Below are 24586 nucleotides of genomic sequence, written 5' to 3'. Positions count from 1 at the left end.
CAAAGGCCACGGAGAGCACGGTGGCAAAAAGGAACATTTAATGATTGGGGGAAGGGAGAGAGGTGTGCTGCAGGTGCAGGTGGGGCACGGAGCAGATCTCCGGAGAGGCTGTGGCGGCAGGAAGCGGGAAGGGCGGTGGGCTGCCGCCCGCACGCCTGCACAGGGCTCAGCAGAACTACAGGGGGCGGGCGGGGACACAGGCGTCCATGCCCTCGGCACCAGTGACCGCACACGGCAGGAGGCAGGGGAGGGGTCCCACTGCCCTCCCCAGGGCTCCCAGGAGACCAGTTGGGCAGGGCCGCCCCCCCCACACACACACCATGCAGACCCACCCCAAGGGCTTGGGGGCCCCCGGGCTCACCCACCCACCTTCCAGCGGTTCCCGCACTCGTTGCAGACGACGAACGTGGTCATGGGCTCGTCGGAGCTGCGGGTCTGCACCTGTGGGCGGGGCGTGGCGCAGGGCCAGGGACGGTCGGTAGGAGCAGGAGGCCGAGGGCAGCAGGTCTTCCCCGGAGTCGAGGTCAGGGGGCCACCCGGGCCCATCTCTCAGCCCCAGGCCCCTGAGGGTGACCTTCCCTTCCAGTGGCCCCGACCGCTCCCCTCTCGCCAGGGCCCCGGCGCCTCTGGGGTCCACAGCAGTGTCTGCTCTGGGGGTCACGGTGCAGCCGTGCGGCCGGTGGCGCGGCCGGCACAACCCCCACCAGCAGCAGCAGTCCTCAGGCCCCCTGGGCCGGCCGCCGGGCCCCCAACCCAGTGTCCACAGTGCGCCGGCCCCACCCCGGGGGCGCTGCTTGCTGGGGACCGGGGGCCCTGGGCAGGGGGCAGGTCCCAAAGGCAACCACGGCTCCCGGGCTTGGGCCCGGGCACTGGCCGGCACCACTCACACTCGCCGTCCAGGCTGAGGGTGTGGACGCCACCCACCCGCAGGCCCCAGTCCACGGCCACTGGGCCTTGCCGGCGGCGGCGGCAGCGCACCTGCGTGTAGGTGCAGCTCTTCTTCCTGCACTTGCCGCAGGTGAACAGGTCGGTCTGCGCGCCGCCCGTGCGGGCCATCTGGTGCTCGCGGATGGCCTCCTTGGTCATGGCCTTGCGGATCTCCTTCAGCTCGTCGCTGGCCATCTCCTGGGGGGGGCCGGGCACTCAGCGCGGCCCGCAGGCCCCGCCCACCCGCGGGGCGCACACTCACCTCCGACGTCATCACGGCGATCTGCTGCGGCGTGATGGAGCCGCACAGCACGTTGCGCCGCAGGTCCGGGTTCTTGGCGTCCTTGAGGTTGGAGATGCGGCTCCGGACGCGGTTCTTGTACTTCATGTCCGTGTTCCCCACGTCCCGGAAGATGCGTGCGGGCGCTTAAGGACCTTTGCAGGCAACGCCGCTGCCCTCCACCCACCCCGCCGGCTGGCGGGGAGCTCCCGCAGGGGCTGCCAGGGTGGGGGCTGGGCTGGGAAGAGGAGCTGGCACCTCGGGGTCAGTCTGCCCACCCAGGCCCCGCAGTGAGCTGAGGGGCTGCTGGGCACTCCCCCGCCCCCACTGGACCCCGTCCAGGCTCCAGGGACCTGGGGCCACCGGCAGGCTCAGGGGGGGCCCACGCCACCACCCAGCAGCCTGGCAAAGGCGCCAGGGCAGAGCTGGGCCTGGCTGGCCTGGGGACCCCACCTGAAGCCCCCAGCCTCAAAGCCCTGCGCAAAGGATATATTCCTCAATCTGGGCCGAAAGGCGCTCGCAGTCCGCACTGATGGCCACGTGGTCATCTGCAAGAGGCAGCTCTGACCAGCTGCCCTGCTGGCTCCGCCCGCCACTTCTCAGCCCACCCAGCACCAGGGGGGCAGCGGCGGGTGGGGAGCGGGCACTCACTGTCCGTCTGCAGGGCGGCTGTGAGCATCTCCCGGCACTTGTTCCGCACGGCGTCGCAGGTGACCGGCACCGGGGGAAACGTGGTCATCCTCGGGGCCGACAGCATCCTGGGCAGCTCCGGCCTCTTGCGGCTGGAGAAAGACAGGCCCGCTCGGGCCACGGGAACCCATGAGACGCCGGTCCCCACAAAACCCAACATCACGGCCCATCCCCCTAAGCCCTATCTGCCCCACCCTGAGAGCGGCCCGTGACCCTGCGCAGCTGCAGTCCAGCCTGGCCTGTTGGCGGGTCTGGCCTGCTGGCAGGAGGCAGTGAGGCCGGCTAGGAGGGAACCTCGCCCCCCACCCCCGACTGGGGCACAATAGGGACAGCACTGCCCTCGGGGGGGCCCAGATCAAGGGGCCACACCACCCAACGCCAGCTCCCGGGCCGGCTGGTGTGGGGCAGGTGGGGTGAGGAGTCAGCTGCCCAAAGCCAGGTCTGCCCGCCATAGCACGGCTGCCCCAGCCCCAGGCCGCCTGTGGTGCAGGCTGTGCCTGCCGGCCCTCCCCACAGACCCTGCTTCTCGGGCACCTGTGGCCCCAAGGGAGCAGGGAGAGGCTGGCCGCAGTGACGCCCGTTCCAGAGTCGAGCATGTGCGGCCGGAGCTGGCCACTGGGCACCGGGCCGAGGGCCCCCGCAGCAGCCCTCACGGCCCTGAGGCAGCCCCGCCCGTTGGGCGACGGGGCCGCACGCTGTCCCGGGGGAGCTCTGGACGGCTCCTCCGAGGGCCTGAAGGGGTGCCTGTGCACATGGTGTCAGCCTGCTCTGGGCGCGGAAACCAGCGCCCACGTGCTGAGCGACAGGTCCCGGGGGCGGGGCGGGGGGGCAGGACCGGGGTGCACCTGCCTCCCAGGCTCGCTACCTGGCATCCTTGGCCTCGGAGCCCTCCGAGGACGTGGGTGGAGGCCCGCCCCTCCTCCGCTCCCTGGCTTTGGCATCCGAAGCATCTGCAAGTGCCCAGAGTGGGGTGGCTGGCTGAGGGAAGGCAGACCTGGGGGCGGGGGCAGGGGCAAGGCCAGGCCCAGGAGAGGGGACTCTGCCAGCCTGCCGGTGCCCAGCCCCGCCCCCGCCCCCGCCCCGGGCCCTGCTGCGGAGCCTCGCGGCCAACGACGCACCAGGGCCCGCTCCTGTGCAGACTGACGAGCAGCCCCCACGGGGTCCACCCCACTGCCCGTCCCGCCGGAGGGGCTGCCATCCACGGAGTGATCCCTGAGTGCGGACACACACGCCCCCAAGTGGTGTCCCCACGGGGGGCGGCTGCGCTTGGATGCGGGTGGTCACTGCCGAGAGGCAGGACACAGCCAGCCCCCAGCTGCACCGCAGGCACCACCGGGAGGCGCCACCCACTGCGCACGGCCGGCAAGGGCTCCCGAGACCGGGGCCTGCGCTGGGAGCCCCCCCACCGTCCACCAAAACAAAACACGCATCCAACACGGGACCCTCTGGCCACGCAGGACCGCAAGGAGATCCCGGATGCCCCTCGGCGCTCCACAGGGTCGGGATGGAGCAAGGCTGGGAGGGGCTCCGGGTGCCGCCTCGGCCCCTCCTCTCGGCCACCTTCCACCTTCTCTCCTTCCTTCCTCCCTCCCCTCCCCCCTCGCCCCTCCCCTCCTCCTCCCTCTCCTCCCCGTCAGCGGCAACTCCCGTCCTGCTGCCCTGACACCGTTCACCTCTGTGCAGCCGCCCCCTGCACACCCTCCAGTCTCTTGCTTGGAAGCCCCGCCCCCCAGCCCTAAGCAGGGCTTCCTGGAGGGGGCCCGCCCCACCCCCATCCTCCCCCCCTCCCCCCCAGCGCTCAGCCCACGCTGCCCCAGCGCACCCAGGAGCTTCTTCCAGGACTTGATGAGGGACTTGGCGAGCGCGATGACCTCCTCGTCGGAGCTCTGCTTCCGCAGGGCGTTGACAGACATGCCGACCCGGGTGGACTGCAAGGCGAGCGTCCGGGCTGGGGGCAGCAGCCAGGCCCCCCTCACAGACCTCTGAGGGCTCCCATGGGGGAGGGGGCAGGGGTCAGCAACGGAAGGGGGCACTCTTCCTGAGGGCTGCTGTCCCCTCTGCGACCTGGGGGCCTCAGTGGCCAGGGGCAGGGTGGTCGCCCCGCAGGCCCCACCTTGTCTCAGAGCAGCAGCAAAGGGCAGGGGCAGCCTCATCAGGGCAAGTGTTCGCGCAGCCCGAGGACGGGGGCGTGGGGCAGGGAGCCCTGCTCGTACCCGGACCTGCCCCGGAAGCTCTCACGGGCAGGGGACACGTGGGACCCTACCTGGAGCAGGTGCAGAGTGACCGGCATGGCCTTCAGCTCCCGCAGCAGGTCCATGGCTCCCTCCTGGAAGGAGAAGAGCGGGCCTTCGTGAGCTCCAGTCTCGCTGGACAAGCCCACCACCGACACTTGAGCGTGTGGGGACACAAGGCAGTGACGACCGAGGGACCCCCTGGGGCCAGACACCCGGGCAGGTGGGCATGAGCGGTGGCTGTGCACTCAGCCCCAGCACTACGGGTCACACGTTTTCTCACCCGGCATCAGCCACTAGCCAGACCGGGATGACGGCCAGTCCGCCGTGCGGTCCCTGTCCCCTGCCCAGGTGGACCGGGCAGCTTCCTCCCAAAGTGGCCCACCCACCAGCTGAGAGGGGCTGACTCGGGGCCTGTCGTGCCCCACTGAGGCCAAGCCCTCAGGACACCTCCACCACACCCTCACCCACCTTGTGCACGCCCCATGACCCCGCCCCCAGCAGTCCCTCTGAGACCCACTCCTCCGCGGGCCCCGCCCCTCACCTGGACTTTCTCCGCCTCCCCCCCCCCCCCACGTTTCCTCACTGCTCCGCAGGTGTGCCACACTGCTGGCCCCAGGACCTCCCCACCCGCTCCTGTGCCAAGGACATCTCTCCCCCAGGGGGCCCAAAGACTCCCGCCACCCCTCCCCTGGAGCTGTTACAGCACCCCAGCCTCCCTGCTGCTCTTCCTCCCTCCACAGACACCTCGCTTTTTAACACGCTGATGTTTCCGTGGGTCTCTCCCTCGACGTGAAAGGGCACCGAGGACTCCACCCAGCCACCCCAGGTCGTGAGAGCCTCGGGTGCCCTGCAGCCCAGGTGGTGCCGGGCTGGCCCTGCCCCCGCCCCGCCCATCTGGGTGGCATCCCTGCTCAGGCTGCCATCCTGGCTGACCTCCTCAGAGGGGACCCAAGGGCACAGCACCACTCTGATCCTCCTCCCCGGGGCGAGATGGAGCCCCAGGCTTCACAGTGCCAGCTTCCCGGGGCTCTGGGCCAGAGAGGCAGGAACCCAATTCCCAACCTCTCAGGCTCAGCCGCCAACTCCCCCGAGGCACCTCGGGGGTCACTGGAACCCTGGGAGCCTCTGCCAGCTCTCACACCCCACCCCACAGCCCCCTAGCCCCAGCCCCCTAGCCAGTCCAGAGACGGGCCAGCAACCTCGGCCCCCTCCTCACTCTCCCCTGCAGCTTGAGGGCATTCCCGCCCGTGCACCCCACACCCCCAGGTCTACGGCCCCGCTCAGCCCTCCGCGGGTTTCAGGGCCCATTTCTGTCTCCACGGAGGGGAGTTCATTGCTGGTTTTGCACCCTGGAGGAGGGAAGCCTCTTCCTGCTCTGGTCAGCTCTGGAGGAGGCTACGGACTGTTCCCACGCTCCAGGGGCATGGACTCGGTGGGGGCACTGGCGCCAGCCCAGTTCCCTGGCCCCGGGTCCACAGGCACCCATATCCCACCCTGCTCCACTCGGAAAGCCACCCGAACTCCGTGGGAGAGCAGTGGGTCCGCGCCCACCACGCCCCTCCGGGCCTGCCGAGGATGCTTCTGTGCGAGGGCACGCAGCCGGCCAAGGCCTCCGGGCTGAGGGGCGGCACCGGCCTCCTACGGTCCCGGCCGCTCTCCGAGGCCGCGGGACGGCAGCGGCCCGACACTCCTGGGCCGGGCTGCGGGGCTGCTAACGCCCTCGCCCGAGGATCTCGCTACCTACCCACCCCCAGTGGGTGCTGGCCGAGTCCTGGCCGAAGGGAAAGCATTTATTAGGGCAACCTGGTTCTTGCGGGGCGGGGACAGAGAGGAGAAGGCCCGCGGCCGGCCCGCGAACGGGGACAGCGAGCGCCGCAGCCCCAGGCCCCGCGGGGGTGCCCGGGGAAAGCGGCGGCCACAGTCCACACTCCCGCCGGCAGGGGCCCGGCGTGGGGCCAGGGCGGGGCCGGGGACTGCTGCGGGGACGCCCCGGCGGGGCGGGGCGGGGCTGCGCGGGCCGGGACCCGCGGGCTTCCCCGACTGCGGCGGGGTCTGACTCCAGAGCGGAGGCTGCGGGACGACGTCCAGGCCCGACAGCGGCCTCCGCCGCGGGTGCGGGGGTGACGGGCAGGGCTGTCCCGGGGCAGGGGTCTCGGCCACCGGCGGGGTCTCGTCCTGCCCCTCGGGTGCTCTTCCCGGCGCCGACGGGGGCTCGGCGGGCTCGGCGGGGGCTCGGCGGGGCGGGGGTCCCGGGGTCCTGGCGGCCCGCGCCCCTCACCGCGCTCTTCTTGGTCACCATCTTGTCCAGCCTCCGGGCGATGCGCGCAATCTCCTCCTCCTTGCCCATCATTGCCTCAGGGGCAGCGCCCCCAGCGCCCACCGCGCCAGCCTCAACCGGCCGGCCCCGACGCCTGCCTCGGCCGTCGCCGCCTCCCGCACCCGCCGCAGCCGACGCAGTCCTGCGGGCGAGGGAGACCCTCCGTTCAAACCCCCGGCCCCCGCGCTCGCCGCGCTGCATCCTGGGATACGTAGTTCCGGCACCTATCCGCCTCGCGTGTTCTCTCCTATTCTAGACCACAACTCCCAGGATCCATCAGGCCGCGCAGAGCTTCTTGGGAATTGTAGTCCTCGCGCGGACCCTCACCGGAGACCTAAAGAAAAGAAGGACTAGCAGTCCCACAAGCCCCGGCGCGGCCCCGTTATCCTTAAGAGAGGAGATACGTTGGCGCTTGAGCCAAGGACGTGCGTTCCCGCTACGGCGTGAACCCCGCGACGTCCCTGTGGATCCTCCGCTCTGGAGCGGCCGGGGAAGGGAGGCGGGGCCCACTACGCGGGGCCGACGTCTGCACCTCGGAGTCGCTCCCCTCTCAACCTCTTCTGAGCCCTCCTCATCCTCCTGCCCCCCACCTCCCGCCGGCCCCGGGCGCCGTCGCCAGGCGCCAGCCTCTGACTCTCGCGCCCCGGAGCCAAGTCCTGCGGGCGTGGACACGCTCTGCGCGCTGTGCCCGGGATCCTGGCCTCCAGGCCGTGTGCCGGGAGCCTGGAGCCTGGGAGGGAGCAGTGGCCGGATGCGGGGATGGGAGAGGCGGTGCTGGGTCCGCAAGGCGCCAAGGGACCCTGCCGCTGCAGTCAGCCCACCGGGTGCGCATCTGGACTGCCACGTCAAATAAGTCGCTGGCCATTCCGTGCCTCGGTCTCCCCGACTGTGCAATGGGATGTCCCCAGCGTCTACGTCACAGGGCCGCTGTCAGGACGATGCACTGAGGACAGGGCAGGGGACAGGGCAGAGGCAGCTAGATTGTCAAGGCCCTCGCTGCGGGAGGGAGGGGCCAGATTGCACTAAGTTGAAGGGATGGCCCGGCCGGAGGTCAGCAGCATCCACACCGGGTGTCTGCCACCTCCCCAGCAATGCAGACGCTGAGTGGTTTGCTGGAGGGGGTGGAACCCTCCGGGGAGCCAACACCACCAAGTGTCACCACCTGGTGTCACAGGGGAAGCTGGAGACACACACCTTTCCACCCCCTCAACTGATGACAGACAGATGGCCAGAACAAGCTGCTGGCCAGGGTTAGGGTCAGAACCCTAGAGAACCGAGTCCCAGAGACTGGGCTGCAAGGACTTCAAAGCCGGACTAGAGGACTGCTCAGAGGAATGCCAGCTCAGGCTGGCACCCCCTCCAAGCACCACAGCTGGGAGCTGACAGAGGTCGGAGCCCAGGGAAGGGAGGTCAACCCACACAGTCAGCAGGGAGCAGCCCCCAGGCTGGTGAAGAGGGTCAGGACAGGCCTCTCAGAGCTCACCTTGCTACCAAGAAGTGTTGGTCCCAGACGCCTACCTGTGGCCTGGGCGTCCATGGGGTAGCATCTAGGCCATCAGCACAGCCCCCTGGAGCAGGTTGCTGCCACAGAGCCAGCCCCAAGGCCAGTCCGCACCTGCTCTCTCCACAGGATGGGGATGGATGAGTGCAAAGGGCCAGGGAGGGGAGCGGGCAAGCAGGTACCCTGGGGAACTAGCCTGAAGACTCCCCCTGGGCAACGGCCCCTGGCAAGGGGGGGCCTCCCGCAGTCCCATACAAGGGGCATTGCATCAGGGGTGCTGCTAAGGGTCTGGCCGCGCTGGATGCTTCCAGCCACGAAGACATCAGTGCAGTGACTCTCAAGTGTGACTAAAGAGCTGGTTGAGAGTGAAGACCCTGTGTTTCGTACCCCAGGAATAGCGCCCTGGGGTTTTTGTCCTCTGTCTGCAGATGGCAGAGGCAGAGGCCACCAGCTGGCTGGGGTGCATGCTGAGCAGTGGGCCCCTAGAGGGGGTCAGAGACTCGGAGGGCTGCACCCCAAGGTACAGTGGGGTCCCTGGACTGGGAGGTGAGTGGTGGTTTGGAGACACTGTGACCCTACCCAGCTGCTGGGAGGGCAGGAGGGGTCTCGACACAGGGAGGCAGAGGTGCAGGAGACAGAGACAGGGCAGGCCTGGAGGCAGAGGAGGTGGCTGCTGGGGCGGGAGGGAGAACAGCACAAGGTCTCAACGTGGGGCCCAGGGCCAAGCCCCTGTGGGAAAAGGAACAGGGTGGGAAGGGACCGTCCTCTCCTCTCCACCCATGTCTGGCAGAGGCCATGTTTCCTGGGTTAGGAGTGGAGCAGGGTGGGGCTCCCGCAGCCTGGAGGGGCCACAGCTGAGGGAGCGGCAGTGACGACAGGGCCGCGGCGTCCATGCCGCATGTCTCAGAAAGTGCTTCGACAACACTCAGTGCAGCTGGTGTCCTCGCCGCCCCTGAGTGTCGTCAGCCTGTGCACTGAAGCCAGCATGCGAGGACAGGGGGCACTGTTCGCCGGCCCGGCCCCCCCGGCCCTCTCTCCTCCTCCAGGGGAAGCCAGGTGGTCCCTACCTCCAGGGCTCCGGGGCTCCGGCCACAGACACAGCTCTAGGAGCTCGGCCTGTCCCCACGCGTCTCAACTGAGGCCCAGTGACACTGCAGGCCATGAAGACCGAGCCACTGTGGCCCTCGAGGATGGCCAGGAGGCCCAGCAGAGGCTTCAGCCTGTGGGGAGCCTGGCCCAGGGCAGGGCAGGTGATGGGGAGGAGGAAGTGGACAGGACAGGTAGGAAGCAGATGGCTTCCGAGATGGGGAACTGGGGGCCACCGCCACTGCAGGGGGAGGGGTGCAGCCCCAGGCAAGGTGAGCCGGAATCTGCGGTCCAGGGAGGATGACAACGCTTTGAGCAGTGGCCTCTAGGTGGCGGGAGTGAGCCGTGGACGGCCAGGCATCCACCCTCCCTCCCTCCCTCCCTCGCGGGAGGTCCAGGCGGGCTGGCCGCCGCCAGAGGGACAGTGCTCAGTCCAGGAGAGAGGCCCTCGCTCCTGCGGGCTGTAGGTGGGTCCCACCCCCGCCAGGGCTCCGGCTGGAACAGCACCGCCAGCCACAAAACTCCAACATCTCGCCTGAGCAGCCCCAGGCCCTTGGGCCCCTGACGACTCCTGACCCCCAGAGCCTTGCTCCCCTCACCCCGCGTGGGCCTCGCCTGACCCTGGGAACTCCCCCCTCCACGGAGCCTCCCCAGCAAGCTGCCTGGGCCCGCAGGGCCTCCTGTGCTCCGACAGCTGCCCCCGGGGCGGGGGCAGGAGCGTCAGACCGTAGGGCTCTGCTTCCAGGGGGTGGCCGCAGCCTCAGCAGGCGCTGACCGGGTCTGGGGCCTCCAGACCTGCACCCCGCCGCCCCCAGCCTCACCCTAGGCTGGGCCGGGGGCTGTGAGCCGTGCAAACGCGGACGTGTGGCCAGGAGGGGCTCCTTATTAGAGGTCAGAGGTGAAGAGGAATCGGGGGGCACAGCACCCTCACCTCCCAGCCCCGCTCCCTCAGTCCAGAAAGCCCTCCTGGACACTGCCGGCCCAGCGCCGGGGGCGGGGGGGGCCCTTGGTCCCCACAGTGCCCCAAGGGGCGCCCACAGAAGCCCCATCCCCCCCGGGGCTGCCCCCCCCGAAGAAGCCCACCCTGCAGGGCAGGGCTGCGCTCCCTCCTGGCCTTCCACGCCCCACCCCTTCAGAAGCCCTCCGTAGGAGCCCCACCCTGTCCAGGGGGCTGTGACAGGCAGTGGGGGCAACCCCGGGGCCCGCCCCCTGCAGGCCCAGACACACCTTTGGCCCAGAGGCCTGCCCCACCCCCGTCCCCAGTCCACGGAAACATCGGAAGCTCAAGCCATTAATTTTTCTATTTGGGGCCCCCACCCCCCACCATCCACAGCCGGCCATGACCCCAGCGGGTCGCATCCGCGCTTCCCTTCTGGCTGGGGCAGGGGCCCTGGTGGGAAGGCCTGAGCCGCTACACTCACACGGCCCCCTCGCTTCCCGTGGCTCCAGGCAGGGCGCCTCACAGCCTGCGCGGCCTCCATCCCCTGCTGCCTGCAGGCCGCTCTCCGCTGGCTGGCACCTGGCCATCCCCTCACCCTGTTCCTCAGACCCCCGGTCCACCAGCACAGGGGCCTGTGGCACTTAGACCCAGCCCACGACATCTAGGCCCCCTCACGGCCTGACTCCGGGGGCCCGGCAGAGCCGCGACCAGGGGCTGAGCAGCAGCAAGAGCCCCACCCTGGTGCGGGTGCGTGCCACAGCCACCCCTCTCGGGCCTCAGTCTCCCCGTCTGCGTAATGGAAGGGCAGCGTCTCTCGGAAAGTCCCCAGCAGGCCCAGCACCTTGGCCGAGGCCCAGCACCGCCCCCCCAGAGGCAGCCCTTGCGGGGCGGCAGCCAGCATCCCCCAGAGGCCGGAGCCTGCTCCAGGCTGCTCTAACAATGTGCTTCCCCCACACAATTCCCAGAAACGCCGCCCGCGCCACCCTGCCAGCCCGCCAGCCGGGCGGCCACTCCGCCTCCCCTCCCCAGGGGCCCGGGCCTCGGCGGGTCGGGGGGCTGTGGGTGACAGGAGGGGGTCAGCGCACCAGCCCTATTCTCCCAGAGAGAGACACGGGAAACTCGTGGGGGTTAGGGGTGAGCACAGACCGGGGCGCTGAGGAGCCGGGCCTCAGGAGAGGACCTTGGGGGCTCCAGGCGCAGACCCCTGCCCTTCTCCCCTGGCCCCAGGCAGGCCCGTGTCCACACAGCTCTGTGGGAGCCGTCAGGGGACGCCCCTCCTCTGCTCAAAGTCCCCCCCATCCCCCCCCCCCGAGTCACCAAGTGTCCTGCAGAGAGAAAGCCAGACCCGCCCGGCCCCACACGGCCCCTCCCCACTCCTCCTGCCCACCTGCACCCGGTGCCACCCCGGGGCACTTGCACGTGCTGCTGCTCGTGTGCAAAACACCCCCCAGCCCTCCCCCAGTGTCTCCCACACACTGCCTTCCCGGAGCGCTTTAAGAGTCCCCTCCCAGCAGGCAGGGCCACCCGACACGGGCTCCATGCCTGGACGCCGCCCTGCTCCCGGGGGCAACGCCACAGCCGGTGACCCTTGATCCGACTCGTTGGCAGATCCACCGACCGTTGTCCCCCGGGACCGGAGCTCCCCCCTCGGGGACTTGGGTCTGATCTGTCTGCTGCCAGGCCTCACCCCCCACAACAGGGTCCGGCACCCGGCGGGCCCTCGGCAAGCACAGACAAGTGGTCGGTGGGTGGGTGACTCCTGTCCCTGAGCGAGAAGGGGTGGGTGGTCCCAAAGGGCACAGACCTCCCCCTGCCAGCCCCACCTGGCCAGACCATCGAAGCCACTTGTCGCCCCAGATGCAAACCCTGGGGGCTGGTGACCACCTGGGCTGTGCTTCCTCCCATGACTTCCACAACAGACAGCCAAGGGTCGTCACCAGCGCCAGGCAGAAGAGTGTGGGCCAGGCCAGCCCAGGGCAGGGCCGTCCTGGGGGACACCGGGTGCAGGGTGCCACCACACGGCCACCGAGCAGGGCTCCCAGTGAGCCCCACCTCCGTGCCACCACGGGCCACTAGGGGCACAGCTCGTGCAGCGCAGAGACCACAGACCCGGCCCCAGGGGGCCGAGACCTGAGTGAAGACGGCCAGGCCGGCGGCTGCCCGTGCCCAGGTCTGGAGGCGCGGGGTGGGGCCAGGGGCAAGAACGCCGGACGGCCGGACAGACAGAGTGTCTGGCGCCTGCTCAGCCAGGCCGGCCCTGGGCTCCCTCCTCGCAGCTGCAGCCTTCCTTCCTGAGCTGGTGTTTCCTGGCTCCGCCCTGCTGTTGCCTCAGAAACCTAGAGCCGCCTGATCCTGCCGGCCCGGTTCCCATGGAGTCCCCGCTGAGCGGGGAGGGGGGCCACACAGCACGCAGCAACACCCCAGGACACACACAGCCACACCAGGCCCCAGGGGCCCTCGCAGCTCACCGCCCCACTCTCCTGCGGCGCGGCTCGGCCTGACACTGGCACACCCACAGAAGTCACGGCCACCGAAGTCACAGCACCCACAGCCTGCCTGCCACCCCACAGCCTGCTGTCACTCTCGGGCCTCCCACAACCCCAGGCCCTGGGCCCCCCAGGGGCTCGGGCCGGACCCGGCACCCTGCACAACAGGTCCCCTTCTCCCGCCCATCAAGGCGGGGACAGCAACTCACCCCTCTGCCCGCTCCGAAGGCTGGGACCCTGGGTCGGCCGACGACCCACGGGCTCGCCGACACCCAGTCCCACGGCCGAGGCTCTGCTCGGCTGCAGGCCCCCTCGACAGGGAGCCACACGCGACCCCGATCCGAACCCACTGGGGAGCCACTGCCCCGTGCCCCACCCACCCGCCGTCCTTCCCCAGGAGTGAGCAGGAAGGGCCAGCCTGCGGGGCCAGGCGGGGGGCGGGGTGGTGTCAAGCCCGCTGCCCTGGGGCCTGCGCCCCAGCATCCCCCCGAACCAAACCCATGACTGGGTGAGACACGCATGTGTGCCCACTTGGCCCTAGGCGGCCCCTGCCCGGGGGCCCTGTCCCTGCCCCTCACAGCCCCCAGCCCGGCCCCGCAGGCAGCTTCAAGGACAAGCAGGAGGACCTGGGCCAGACTTCGGCCCTGGCCTCCAGGACACGAGGCAGGATCCGAACTGGGTGGCCTGGCTCCAAACTCGAGGTCTCGGGAGACCAGAGGGCCCCCTCACTGGGACCTATGTCCAGCGGAGACCCCCACCTCCCCCCTCCAGAACAGGGGGGCCCAGCCCGAAGGCCTCTGTAATTGGTCCCAGGCTCACGGCTCCTGCAGCGGGGCTGGGGCTGGGCGGGTGGAGCCTGTGAGGTCTGGGCCCCGGGCAGCGCCTGGGAGGTCCGCCACCCAGAGCCCATCCAAGCCCCCACCCAGAGCCACTGGAGGGGATTACCCAGCATCCTTTGCAGGCTTCCCCGGAGGCTGGGGCGTCCAGTCCAGGCTGAGGGGGGGAATGGGACAGAGAACAGAAAGAGCGGTGTCCACGGACACCCAGGCCAGTGGCCCCTTTACAAAAAACACTATCCCCCACGTTACCTTTGGTCTGGGGACTTAGGGGGCTACAGACGGGGCCTCCCCAGGGTGGGAAGCGGCCAGCCTGAGCCAGGCCAGCCTGAGGTGGGCTCTGGAGACACAGGAACACCCCCACACTCATGAGTCACCCACACTTTGGCTGGAGCTGGGACCTCAGCTTGGTGGCCAGAGAAGTCTTGAGGAGCCCTCCCTTGGTGAGTGTTGATGGCCGGGACTGCCCTGAGCGGGACCCCCATTCTCGGTCCTCAGCAGCCCAAACCCAGGCAGACAGACACACAGACCACACACAGAGGCCGACACACATCTGACGCTCCTCCCCCAGCACAGCCGGCCACACCCACACCAGCCCTGCGGAGCCTTGGGGAGCCCCCACCCCCACTGTTCTCCCATCTGGACTGTGGGCCTAAGCCGCAGGCCCTGCACACCCCTGCCAGGCAGCCCGTGTGGGGGGCAGCCTGACCCCCAAAACCAGGGGGCACCGGCGGGCTCTCCCTCGCCCTGCCCAGCCCCAGCCCACAGGACGTGACAGCCGGACACCTGCATTGAACACTCGGAGCGGGAGGGAGTGTCACTGGCTGGCGCCAGGCGAGGCGGCGGTGGGGGTGGGGCCCGGGGGCGGTGAGGTAATGCCGGACACAGACACGGCCGCACGGCCTCTGGAGCAGTGGAGGACCCTTCCTGAACCCGGGGGCCGTCGTCACCTCACTGCAGCTGCTGCCCAGGATGAGCCAGGCCCAGGGGACCCCAAGGCAGCCGGAGGGCTGTGGGCAGAGCACCCCACCAGGTGCTGGCCCCAAGGACCCGCCTTCGACCTGGAGCCGACCCCCAGAGCCCCCCACAGGGTGGCGGGCTCGCCACTTGCCGGTCAAAGGCGGGTGCCCACTCTCCCCCCGGGAAGGGCTCATGTGGGGTGGCAGCCTTTCTCAGGGGCTGCTCGGGACCCACCGCACTTGCAGAGCTGGCCGCTCGTGGCCCGGAAAGACCACCGGGGACAGAGCTCCAAGAGCCTCTGACCACTCAGGCCTGTGGTCCCCGACACGGAGGTCCCGCACCGTGACCCTCCCCGTGCTTGGGGTGGGGGCTGCGGGGCTGCAGGGGCAGACCCCGACCCAGGGCCACTGAGGGCACTTGCTGCCCCCCAAGAGCACCACCCTCAGCAGAGGGGAGTGAGGGGGGGCCCTCAACTTCTGGAGCCCAGACCCCCTTGTTCTGGGTGGGGCAGGGCCTGGGAGGGGGCTGGATGCACCTCTGGAAACTCCCTCAGGGCTGACGGCCCAGGACAGACACCAGCCCCTCTGTCCCCCCCTGCCCCAACCTCAGGGTCCAGCCTCACGCTCTCTTGCTGCCCAGGTGGCTTGGGCTGGGCAGGGAACCAGCCAGGACTGGCCCCAGACCCCTTCCCCCCACCCCGACAGGGCAGGGGGGAGGAGGCCCCGCATCAGCCCTGTGCCCGCTCCGTCCAGGTCTGTCCTGCTTGGGTCAGGTTGGGAGTGGGGGGGGGGGGGCACTCGGACAGTCTTCTTTGACCCCGAGGGTGGGCCTGGGAGAGCTCCAAGCCCCCAGTGCTGGAAGTTCATCCTGGGGGGGGGGGGCGCGGCACGGACATCTGCCCCCGGGGTTACCGAGCGCTGGCTCTCCCAGATACAGGGGCTGTTCCCAAAGTGCCCCTACCTGGGAGCAAGACCCGCAGAAGGACTTACAGGCTGCTGGGAGGCAGCCTCCCAAGACGGCGTGAAAATACGCCCCCGCGCTGCACTGTCGGGGGGGAGGCTGCGGCCCTCCCCCAGTTACCTCCCGCGGGTCTGACTCCGTGGGTGGGGCGACGGCTCGCCTCTGAGCCCCTGGCAGCCCTCAAGGACGCCCCCTTCCAAGTTCCAGCCACATCAGTGGCCCTTTCGCGTTCGGGGGGGTCTCTCCTCCAGAGAGGGTGCGGGGGGCGCTGCGCAGAGGAGGCCCCGACGGAATGCGCCGCGAGAAGAAAGGCAGCCCCGCAGAGGGGGCGGCCCCGGCCCGCCCCGTCGGCTCCGCCCGCCCCGCCGCCGATTGGCCCCGCGCCGCTATATCTGGGCACCCACCCGGCGGGAGGCCACCGTCGCGCCCGTCGCCGTCCGTCTGTCCCTCCCGGCCCCGAAGCGACCGCCGCCCACCGCCGCGCTCCCGCGCTCCGTCCCGCCCAGGCCGCGCCCAGCTGGAATGCAGAGATCGCCGACCGGCTACGGCGCACAGGACGACCCGCCAGCCCGCCGCGACTGTGCATGGGCCCCGGGCCCCGGGGCCGCCGCTGAGCCGCGCGGCCTCTCCGCCGCCCCCGCTGCCCTAGCCGCGCCCGCCGCGCCCGCCTCGCCGCCCAGCCCGCCGCGCAGCCCGCCAGGCAGCCCCGACCCGGGGCGCTATGGCCTCAGCCCGGCCGGCCGCGGGGAACGCCAGGCGGCCGACGAGTCGCGCATCCGGCGGCCCATGAACGCCTTCATGGTGTGGGCGAAGGACGAGCGCAAGCGGCTGGCGCAGCAGAACCCGGACCTGCACAACGCGGTGCTCAGCAAGATGCTGGGTGAGGGGCGCACTCAGGCGAGGCGGGGGTGGGGTGGGGGGGCGGGGGAAGGGAGGGGGTTCTGGCTCAGGGTGGGGGCCGCCCCTGCCCTCGCCGCGCGCCCCGGGCACGCGCGGGGCCGGGTGGTCGGCCCGCGCGACGGCAGCCCCCTGACCCGCGCCCCCACCCGCAGGCAAGGCGTGGAAGGAGCTGAGCCCCGCGGAGAAGCGGCCCTTCGTGGAGGAGGCAGAGAGGCTGCGCGTGCAGCACCTGCGCGACCACCCCAACTACAAGTACCGGCCACGCCGCAAGAAGCAGGCGCGCAAGGCCCGGCGGATGGAGCCCGGCCTCCTGCTCCAGGGCCTGGCGCCCCCGGCGCCGCCGCCCGAGCCCTTCCCCACGGTGCCGGGCCCGGCCCGCGCCTTCCGCGAGCTGCCGCCGCTGGGCGCCGAGTTCGACGGCCTGGGGCTGCCCACGCCCGAGCGCTCGCCGCTGGACGGCCTGGAGCACGGCGAGGCCGCCTTCTTCCCTCCGCCCGCGGCGGCCGAGGACTGCGCACTGCGGCCCTTCCGCGCGCCCTACGCTCCGGCCGAGCTGTCGCGGGACCCCGGCGGCTGCTACGGGGCGCCCCTGGCCGAGGCGCTCAGGACCGCGCCCGCCCCTGCCGCGCCGCTCTCCGGCCTCTACTACGGCGCCTTCGGCGCGGCCGGCCCGGGCCCGTACCCCGGCCCGCTGTCGCCGCCGCCCGAGGCCCCGCCGCTGGAGGGCGCCGAGCCCCTGGGGCCCGCCGCCGACCTGTGGGCCGACGTGGACCTCACCGAGTTCGACCAGTACCTCAACTGCAGCCGGACTCGGCCCGACGCCGCCGCGCTGCCGTACCACGTGGCGCTGGCCAAGCTGGGCCCGCGCGCCATGTCCTGCCCGGAGGAGAGCAGCCTGATTGCCGCGCTGTCCGACGCCAGCAGCGCCGTGTACTACAGCGCGTGCATCTCGGGCTAGGCCGCCGCCCCGCCGCGCCCCGCCCGCAGCCACGCCCGCCCCGCCCGCCTCGCTGCCGACCCCCGCCGCCGCCGCCGCTCCGCCCCGCCGCAGGTGTACGCTGCGGCCGCTTGGAACCGCGACGCCCAGGCCCGGCCCGGGCCGCCCCCCGCGGGCCCTGCGAGTGTGGCTCCCGCACGCCCGGGCCTCCCCAGGACGCCCAGGCCTCAGCCCTGTGGGCTGGCCCTGCCAGGGCGAAGTTCCCCAAGAAGCGCTTAATCCTTCTCAGTGTTTTCTAGAACCAGGCTGTATTTTTTTTTACTTTGCCTTTTTTTATGTACGTAATACACTGTATTTAATTTTTAAGCAAACGTTTAACCCTTTTCCTCCCAGGGTGTCAGCGAGCGGAGCGTCGCGGTAGCCCGGACTGTTCAGCCCGCAGCGATTACTCGGTCTCTTCTCCGCAGGAGGGGCCAGCCGGCGCTGGGCCTCAGGGCCAGGTGAGGCCACAATAAAGCGCCTCCTCCTGGTCTGAGCGGCCGCCTGGTCTGTGGGGGCTGGGGGGCTGGACACGCCCTTCCCTCCAAACCTCTCTGGGACCCCGCACACCCCTGCAAACCCCACAGCACCGGCCTCCCCACCCTCTGCCCTCCCACCCCCAATTTTAGCTCACATCCGATGGGGGCAGACCACGCGGGGCAGACCACGAGGAGCAGCCCCCACCCAGGGTTCCTCAAACCTGTCTCCTCCCTGGAACTCCCTGCAAGCCCCGGGAACCCCTGGACGTGCCCCTCAGAAGGAGGCCGCTGTGGCTGACGCCTCCACACAGATGCGGCGTCTGGGGGGCCCCGAGTCCCTGGGGAGGGCAGCACTGGCCACGCCCCGGGTCACCTTCCAGGCTCTGCCCAGTGATGGTGGTCAGTGACCAGAGCAGGGGCTCAGGCCTCGTATCTGAAGCCTGGAGTCGCATCCCACGAGCCTGTGTCCTCTCCCTGTCCGGGACACCCTCTTTCCACGTCGCCTCCTTCCAGCGCCCACAGGCTGAGCAAACGGGCTGTCACCCTCTCGGTGGGTCTTCCTTTGTGGGGCAGAGTCCCACGAGCACCCCGAGGCGAGCCCCCTGCACAGGCACACTTCCCAGGGCCCGGGGTCCCCACGATCCGGGCTGCCCCAGCCCCCACAGCACATGGGGGGGTCCTGCCAACCCCCACCAGCCCTGATATACAGCATGACGCTCAGTCCCCTGAGTGCATGCGCCCCAGGGGTGCGCCTGCGCTGGGACTGTGGCTGGGACCGGGTCTGACCACATGCGTGAGTGTGCTCGAGAGCCAGCGTGTGTGTGTGTGTGCACAGGGGGCTCTGAGCGGTGCTGACAGCGTGACCATCCGTGACAGCGGCGATGTGTGGTGCCCAGTGTGCCTGAGACCGCGTGCACGCGTGTGCGGCCAGCCTGGGGCTGGATGCGTGAGTGGCTGTGCGTCAGCCGCTGTCCACTCACGCGGGGCTGCCGCCTGGGGGGGGGGCGGCTGTTGCAGGGGCCCCGCCTCTCGGAGGGGCTGACATCCCCCACATGAACTGGCGTGAGCCCCACACCACAGCAGGCAGAGTGCGGGGGCCACACCGGGGCCCCTTGCCCCACCCGGTCGGCAGCAGGGCCCAGAAAACTCGGAGACCGAGGGGTGAGAGAGACTAGCTGGGGACAGCGAGAGATGGGCTCAGAGGCAGGGAGAGGCCCGCAGGGGTGGAGGGACAGACAGAAGCAGCCGCAGCACGCCAGGGCGACCGAAGCAGCATGGGTGCTGGTGCCCAGAAGGCGGGGACACAGAGCCACAAGGGTGGCCCAGCCCAGGCACGTTTCCCACGCAGGTGGGGTTCTGAGGCCCAGTGCCGAGCCCTGGGCTCCCGCAGAGGCAGAGGTGCCCACCACCCATGGGTGTGTGACACATCCCCCCTCCCACAGCCCCCAGCTCTTGTTCCGGGCCTGCCCCGCTGGGGAACCAGGTGACCAGCCCCCCGCCCCCTCCAGGTCAGCTGGCCCCTCCTGGAAGTGGACACCATGGCGGTGGGAGCCCAGGAGCCTCAGCCTCAGGTGTGGTCCTCCTGCACCCCACCCAGTGCCTGGCCAGGGCAGGTGGGAAGGAGGACCAGCCCCACCTGGCTCCCCCCGACCCCAAGGCAAGGGGATGGGGAGTCACATGGGGGCCTCGGGTGGCAGGGCAGCGGGTTCCCCAGAAGCCACTCCCTCAGTGCCAGAGCAGGAGACCCATGAGGGCCCAGCATGTGGGGGAGTCCCTGTGTGGGGACGGAGGGCATCCGGGAACAGCTACAGGATGATGGGGACAAAAGGCCTCCCCCCCCCCCCCCACAGGGCAGCTGTTTCTAATAGCGGCTCCTCAGCAGTGGCTTGGGGAGGGCCGGGGTCCCCTCCGAGGACCCTCAGAGTGTCCAGAGCCCTGCCCGGGGAGCTCCCTAAGGGGCCCGCCTGGCCACCTGGTCAGAGCTGCCTCCTAGACAGGAGGACAGGCCCAGGGTCTGGGTGGTCCCCGCTGCAGGCCCGCCTTCCATCCTCCCCTCCGGGCTCCACCCACTGGCTTCCCTAAGGGCCGGAGAAGGGAAGTCCCCACCCCCCAGCTCCCGCTGAGTCAGGCCAGCCAGGAACGGACCCGGCGGCCCCTCGGGAAGCTCTCGCAGCCCTGCCTGGCAGGGGCCGCGGCTCCCAGGCCTGGGACCAGCCTGGCCCTGCCGTGACCTGGGCGGAGGTGCCGGACCCTTCCCAGACCCTGCAAGCAGCCGGGGGAGGACGGGGAGCTGGGGCGGAGAGCGGTGAGTCGCGCCCTCTCCCCCTGGACGCCACCGTCCCCTCGGAGACCCTGGGGCACCACAGCAAGGGACACGCCCAGACCAGCGTGGCGCTCACGTGCCCAGCTGCAGAGGCCGCGCTGGGCCGCCTTCCCCCGGCCGGGCTCTGGCCCAGGCAGCCGCTTGGCTGGAGGGCAGCACAGCCTGCCCCCGGGGTAACGCCCTCCGACAGGCAGCCTCAGGGTTGTCCTACGGCCGCCCACCGGAGGCCCGAGACCCCCGGCCGGCCTCGAGGCTGCTGCCTCTGTGCTCGGGCTCACTCCGGACCAGCCTGGGGGCGGGGCCTGGCGTCTGGCTCTCCTCACCGAACGAGCCCCCGTTGTTGAGGCTCGGCCTGGCGAATCCGTCAGGACGGCCTTTCTCAGGCCGGGTAACGGTCCACTGCACAGACAGGCGTGACGGGGGTGCTTGCGTTGGGATTACACAGACTCCTGTCTCTGACGACCCAGCCTGAGCAAGGAGGTGAAGTCCACATGCTAAAGCAGCTGCCCCCAAAAGGGGGTCCAGAACCTCTGACCCCTAATCCCAACACCCCCCAACCAAGGCTCAACCCTCCCCCCAACCCACCCCCACTCCTGCCTCAGCCTGGGCGGGGCTCCAAGCAGCAGGCGCCAATCAGTCCATGGAGGGGCGTGGCCACGTGTGGGGGCTCCCCCTCTGTGCTTTCTGCCTACCCCTCCAGCTCCCACAATCCCCCAGCCGCTCAGGAACACACCGAAGGGGCTCCCGCACCCCCGCCTTGTTGTCCACGACCCCGCTGCCCCCATGGTCCCTCCCCGCCACCGGTCCCCCGCCCGCCTGCCCGCCGCTCAAGGAAACAGGAAGGGGCGCGCGGCGGCGGCGGCGGCGGCCCTGGGAGGAAGCGCAGGAAGCGGCGCGGGTGCGGGGCTTATCTGGGCCTGCAGCCGGACCCCTGGCCTCGTGCCCTGCGCAGGCCGGGCAGGGGCGCGCGGGGCCGCGGGACAGGGCCGGACCGCCTGGCGGGGCGCCCTGTGAGCAGAGGTCCCTAGGAGACACAGACGGGGCGGCCGAGGCCGGCCCCCAACACCAGCACACGCTGCCCTGGGCCCACCTGTCCCGGCCGGCTGGCCTGCCCGCCCCCAGACCAGGACCGCTCCCTCCGGCAGGTGCCAGATCCCTGCCGGTTCCGGGGGGCGGTAGGGGGCCTTCGCTGGGGCGGGTGGGATGGCTGTCTGTTTCTGTTTACGGAGCCGGGTCTCCTCCCGGGGAGGGGCCTGCGCCCTGGTGCTCCCCAGGGTCCTGCAGGCCACTGGCAGGGACAATGGGCTCCAGCACCTGGTGTTGCCCCCCCACCCCCAGTGTTTGCTTTGCTTCCGGGAGGGGGGCCTTGCTTCCCGGCAGCCACAGCTGCGGCAGCCGGCCTCCCCGAACACCTGCAAGGACGGCCCCCACACTCGGCTGGCCCGCAGGGCCGGCACCCCCTTCGGGTCTGCGCACAGGTGTTTCCTACGGCCCCAGCCCAGGCACTGCCCGGCCCCCTCCGCAGGCAGCACCAGCCCGGGGCCGGCTGACTCACGTCCTGCCCCGCAGCCCCTCGGGCCCCGGGCTGCGTCTCCCAGGGCCGGGCCGGCCGCCCCCACCTCTCCCTCCTCCTCCACCTGCTCAGGCGGCTGGGCTGCCTGGTGGCCACTGACTGGGGTTGGGACCGCGGAGGGCGGTGCTGCCGGAGCCCCGCGGGGGCCCCCAGGGCAGGGCGTGCGCCTGCCCCCGGCTGGCAGCCTGGGAAGGGGCAGCGGCGGGCGTGGGGAGCACGCGGTGGGAAAGCCGGGACTGGCGTTCCGGTTCCCCGAATCCAGGCCCGGGTCCCAGATGTTCTTTCAAAGGCTCCCCGTCTGGGGAGGCCGTGGGACCGGCAGCCCTTCAAAGTCAGCCGGGCCCCTCCCCCCCCCCGCTGCACATGGGGGGTCCAGCTCCCTGCTGGGGGAGGTTGCACAAGCCCAGCCAGTGCCCTGCAGCCCCATCTGCCACCCGGCGCCGCCGCCCTCCCCGGGGCCCCAGCCCCACCGCCCTGCCAGCAGCTGGGACTATGGGCAAGCGGGACAGGACGTCCCCCCACTGGTGTGGCCCAGGCCCCACCACGTGGGGGCCTGGGGAGCCGTTCACACGCGAAGAACCAGGCTCAGGCCCCATGCCCAGGGCCTCCACAGCGGGGTGGGGGGGGGGGCGGGGGTTGCCCAGCAGCCTGGCTGACGGCCGAGTCCATGGCCACGCAGGGCCTGCCCACCAAGTCAGGCTGCAGGTGCTCTGCCCTCCAGGGCTCCGCCACCCACGGGCCTTCCCTAGGCTGCGTCTCTGATCCCCGCCAGTTCCGGTCGGCTCCAGCCACTGCAGGTTTCCTGAGGGCTCGTGCACCACCGGGACCCAGCCTCAGAGGGCCCGTGCAGAGCCAGAGGGGCAGCAGGCACCGTGGGGTCTGAGCAGGGCACCCCCGCTGCCCCCCAGTCTGCCTCAGCAGCGGGTGTGGCTCTGATCTGGACGGGAGGCACCCCTTCACAAGGGAACGTTGTCCCAGAAGCCGAAGCCCACTCTGCCCCCCAAAAGATAAAGGGTACCCCCAGAGCCCGAGGGGGGCCCTACTGGGGACAAGGACCCCGGCAGAGGATCTTGAGGTAAGGAGACCCGGGTTGCTCGGGGCGCGGTGAGTCGGCGGTGAGACCTGTGCCGGAGAGGAGGCGGAGCCTGGCGCAGCACAGCCACACAGCAGGCCCCGGGCCACGGAGGCTGCGAGGAGCGACTCTCCAGTGGGCCGCGGGGGAGCAGGGCCCTCGGACACCGGGGACTCAGGCCAGTGGAACTGCGGGACAGTAAACCCCTTACCACGTCGAGCCACCCACTCTGTGGCTGTTTTCGACAGCAGCCCTAGGAACGAACACAGATGGTGCCGGAGGTGGGGCCCGGACACCGGCACTCACACGGTCGGCCGGCCCACGGTCGGGGGTTGGCGTGTCGGAGGCCCCAAGAGAAAGGGCAGGACAGGGAGAGGGTGGGGGTGTTGCGCTGAGAACGACTTAGGAGCCAGGTTTCAGGGAGGGGGCAGGCAGGGGGGTCTGTTGCCGACCCACCTCCCCTACCTGCGCACCCTGACAGCTCTGGGCAGCAGCCAGGACCACCCCAGGCCTTGCTCCCCCCACGGGCCCCAGGGCTGGGACAGGTCTGCATGCCAGGGAACAGGTGCTGGGGGAAACAGGCAGGGTGGGGGCCTCTGTGAAGGGCCTGCCCTCCTCCTGTGCCCGCACTGACCCCTAGACTCCCTCACTGACCCTCAGAGCCCCCAGCTCTGCTGCCCCTCCCCCGGGCTCCAGCCAAAGGGGATGTGTTCTCCTCCCGGGACACCGAGCCCCACCCCAAGACCCCAGTGATGGCCAGAACTGCCAGCTCCTTCCATCACAAACCTGCTCTCCGCTGCCGGGGCCCCTCGCTCAAGAGCACACGCCCAGGTGTCCGGGCCAGGATGCCGGGGCTGCCTGGGCCTCCCCCTGCCGCTTCGCACCCCAGCTTCTCCTTGAGCCTCGCCACACAGCCGCCCGCACCCAGCGCTGGGCACCTCCAGCACCCCTCTGCAGCGCGGACCCTCGGGCTACTTGGCTCCCGCCTCCACACACTCACTCGTGCCCCGGCTGGAACCCCTCCCCGGCCCACGCGCACCCACGGGCTGTGTGCCGGCACCTGGCGGCACCTGCGCACTCAGAGTATGGCCCCCACGCTGCCCACGGGCCCCGTGGAGAGCCACACTCGCCACCAGGGTTCCGCCCCAGCTCTGACACTCCCTGGCACGCAACCTGGGGCAAGACCTGAGACCTCCCGGGGCCTCATCCAGAAAGCAGGGGCCGCAGCGGCCGCTGCAGAGCCCACGGGGCTACCACGTGGACGGCAAGGGCCGGCCGGCATCCACTCTTGGGGCCTGGTTCTGTCAGGCCGGCCGCTGCAGCGGGAACCCCACGTCTACTCTGCCAGGGCCCGGGGCCCGGCCTGCCTGGGTGCCTTCTGGGTGTGCCGCCTGCCCAGGGGGAGCGCGACGCCAGGTGCTGCGTCCCCCAGGCTCAGCCCGGGGACTCTACCTGCCCCCCTTTCCCACACGGCCACAAGCTGGACTCAGAGGGGCCCCACCCCAGGCCTGTGCAGCCACGAGTGGGGGAGCTCGGGGGTCGCTGCCCCACTCTGCCAGGCAAACGCAGGGTCAGGGGTCAGCCCATCAGTCCCACGGACGGGACCAGGGCCACAGGAAATGGCCTGGCCTGCTTGCAGCTAGGGCCAGCGGCTCTGGCTTCCCTTCAGGCCCGTTTCCTTTATCCGGCTGTTTTGCTCTGAATCCACAAAGCTCGGCCTCCCCCCCGCCCCACCCCCCGCCATTTCCAGCCCTGCCCCCACCCCAGAGGGGAAGCAGAGCAGGACAGACAAGCGACGGCCCAAGCCTCCACTGGACCGAAGTCAAGCCTCCCAAGCGCCCCCTGCTGCCCGAGCCTGGCAGCGCCGCCCGGGTCCAGGAGTCGCGGGAAGTGTGGCCACGCCCCCAGGCTCGCCAGCAGGTTGTGCCCTCGGCGCCCACCACCGACCGAGAGAAGAGCCCGGGGCCGCCCCCCAGAGCCAGCGGGCAAAGGAAGCGAGACCCGGCCGCAGCACCACCGTTTATTGAGGCCGCGTGCGCGGAGGGC

The 24586-nt window shown here is 70.8% G+C and overlaps 2 protein-coding genes across 2 annotated transcripts; one reads left to right on the top strand and one right to left on the bottom strand.

Moving 5' to 3' along the window:
• Positions 1-20: 20 nt before the first annotated feature.
• Positions 21-6636, bottom strand: TCEA2 (transcription elongation factor A2). The gene is made up of 10 exons (XM_028524100.2): positions 6410-6636; positions 4161-4223; positions 3720-3825; positions 2763-2847; positions 1859-1989; positions 1699-1755; positions 1190-1344; positions 979-1125; positions 370-441; positions 21-175 (listed from the first exon to the last, which is right to left on the bottom strand). The coding sequence occupies exons 1-10, from the start codon at positions 6479-6481 to the stop codon at positions 167-169; spliced, it is 897 nt and encodes a 298-aa protein (XP_028379901.1). The 5' UTR covers positions 6482-6636; the 3' UTR covers positions 21-166.
• An 8932-nt stretch (positions 6637-15568) lies between these two features.
• Positions 15569-17544, top strand: SOX18 (SRY-box transcription factor 18). The gene is made up of 2 exons (XM_028524584.2): positions 15569-16097; positions 16270-17544. Exons 1-2 carry the CDS (start codon positions 15740-15742, stop codon positions 17073-17075), a joined length of 1164 nt encoding a protein of 387 aa, XP_028380385.1. The 5' UTR covers positions 15569-15739; the 3' UTR covers positions 17076-17544.
• The last annotated feature ends 7042 nt before the right edge of the window (positions 17545-24586 follow it).

Source organism: Phyllostomus discolor, chromosome 9 (genome assembly GCF_004126475.2).
Source record: "Phyllostomus discolor isolate MPI-MPIP mPhyDis1 chromosome 9, mPhyDis1.pri.v3, whole genome shotgun sequence".
NCBI lineage: Eukaryota > Metazoa > Chordata > Mammalia > Chiroptera > Phyllostomidae > Phyllostomus > Phyllostomus discolor.
The sequence above is the reverse complement of the archived record's forward strand: the minus strand, read 5'-3'. Positions and strand labels throughout refer to the sequence as shown.

What these genes read in the sequence shown, in the direction of transcription:
- TCEA2 (XM_028524100.2), bottom strand. Translation starts at nt 6,481, where the DNA reads ATGATGGGCAAGGAGGAGGAGATTGCGCGCATCGCCCGGAGGCTGGAC. An exon ending in TGGTGACCAAGAAGAGCGCG is followed by an intron (nt 4,224 to 6,409) that starts GTGAGGGGCGCG and finishes TTCTCCTTCCAG; the next exon opens with GAGGGAGCCATGGACCTGCT. An exon ending in TCACTCTGCACCTGCTCCAG is followed by an intron (nt 3,826 to 4,160) that starts GTAGGGTCCCAC and finishes CTCGCCTTGCAG; the next exon opens with TCCACCCGGGTCGGCATGTC.
- SOX18 (XM_028524584.2), top strand. Translation starts at nt 15,740, where the DNA reads ATGCAGAGATCGCCGACCGGCTACGGCGCACAGGACGACCCGCCAGCC. An exon ending in GGTGCTCAGCAAGATGCTGG is followed by an intron (nt 16,098 to 16,269) that starts GTGAGGGGCGCA and finishes CCCCACCCGCAG; the next exon opens with GCAAGGCGTGGAAGGAGCTG.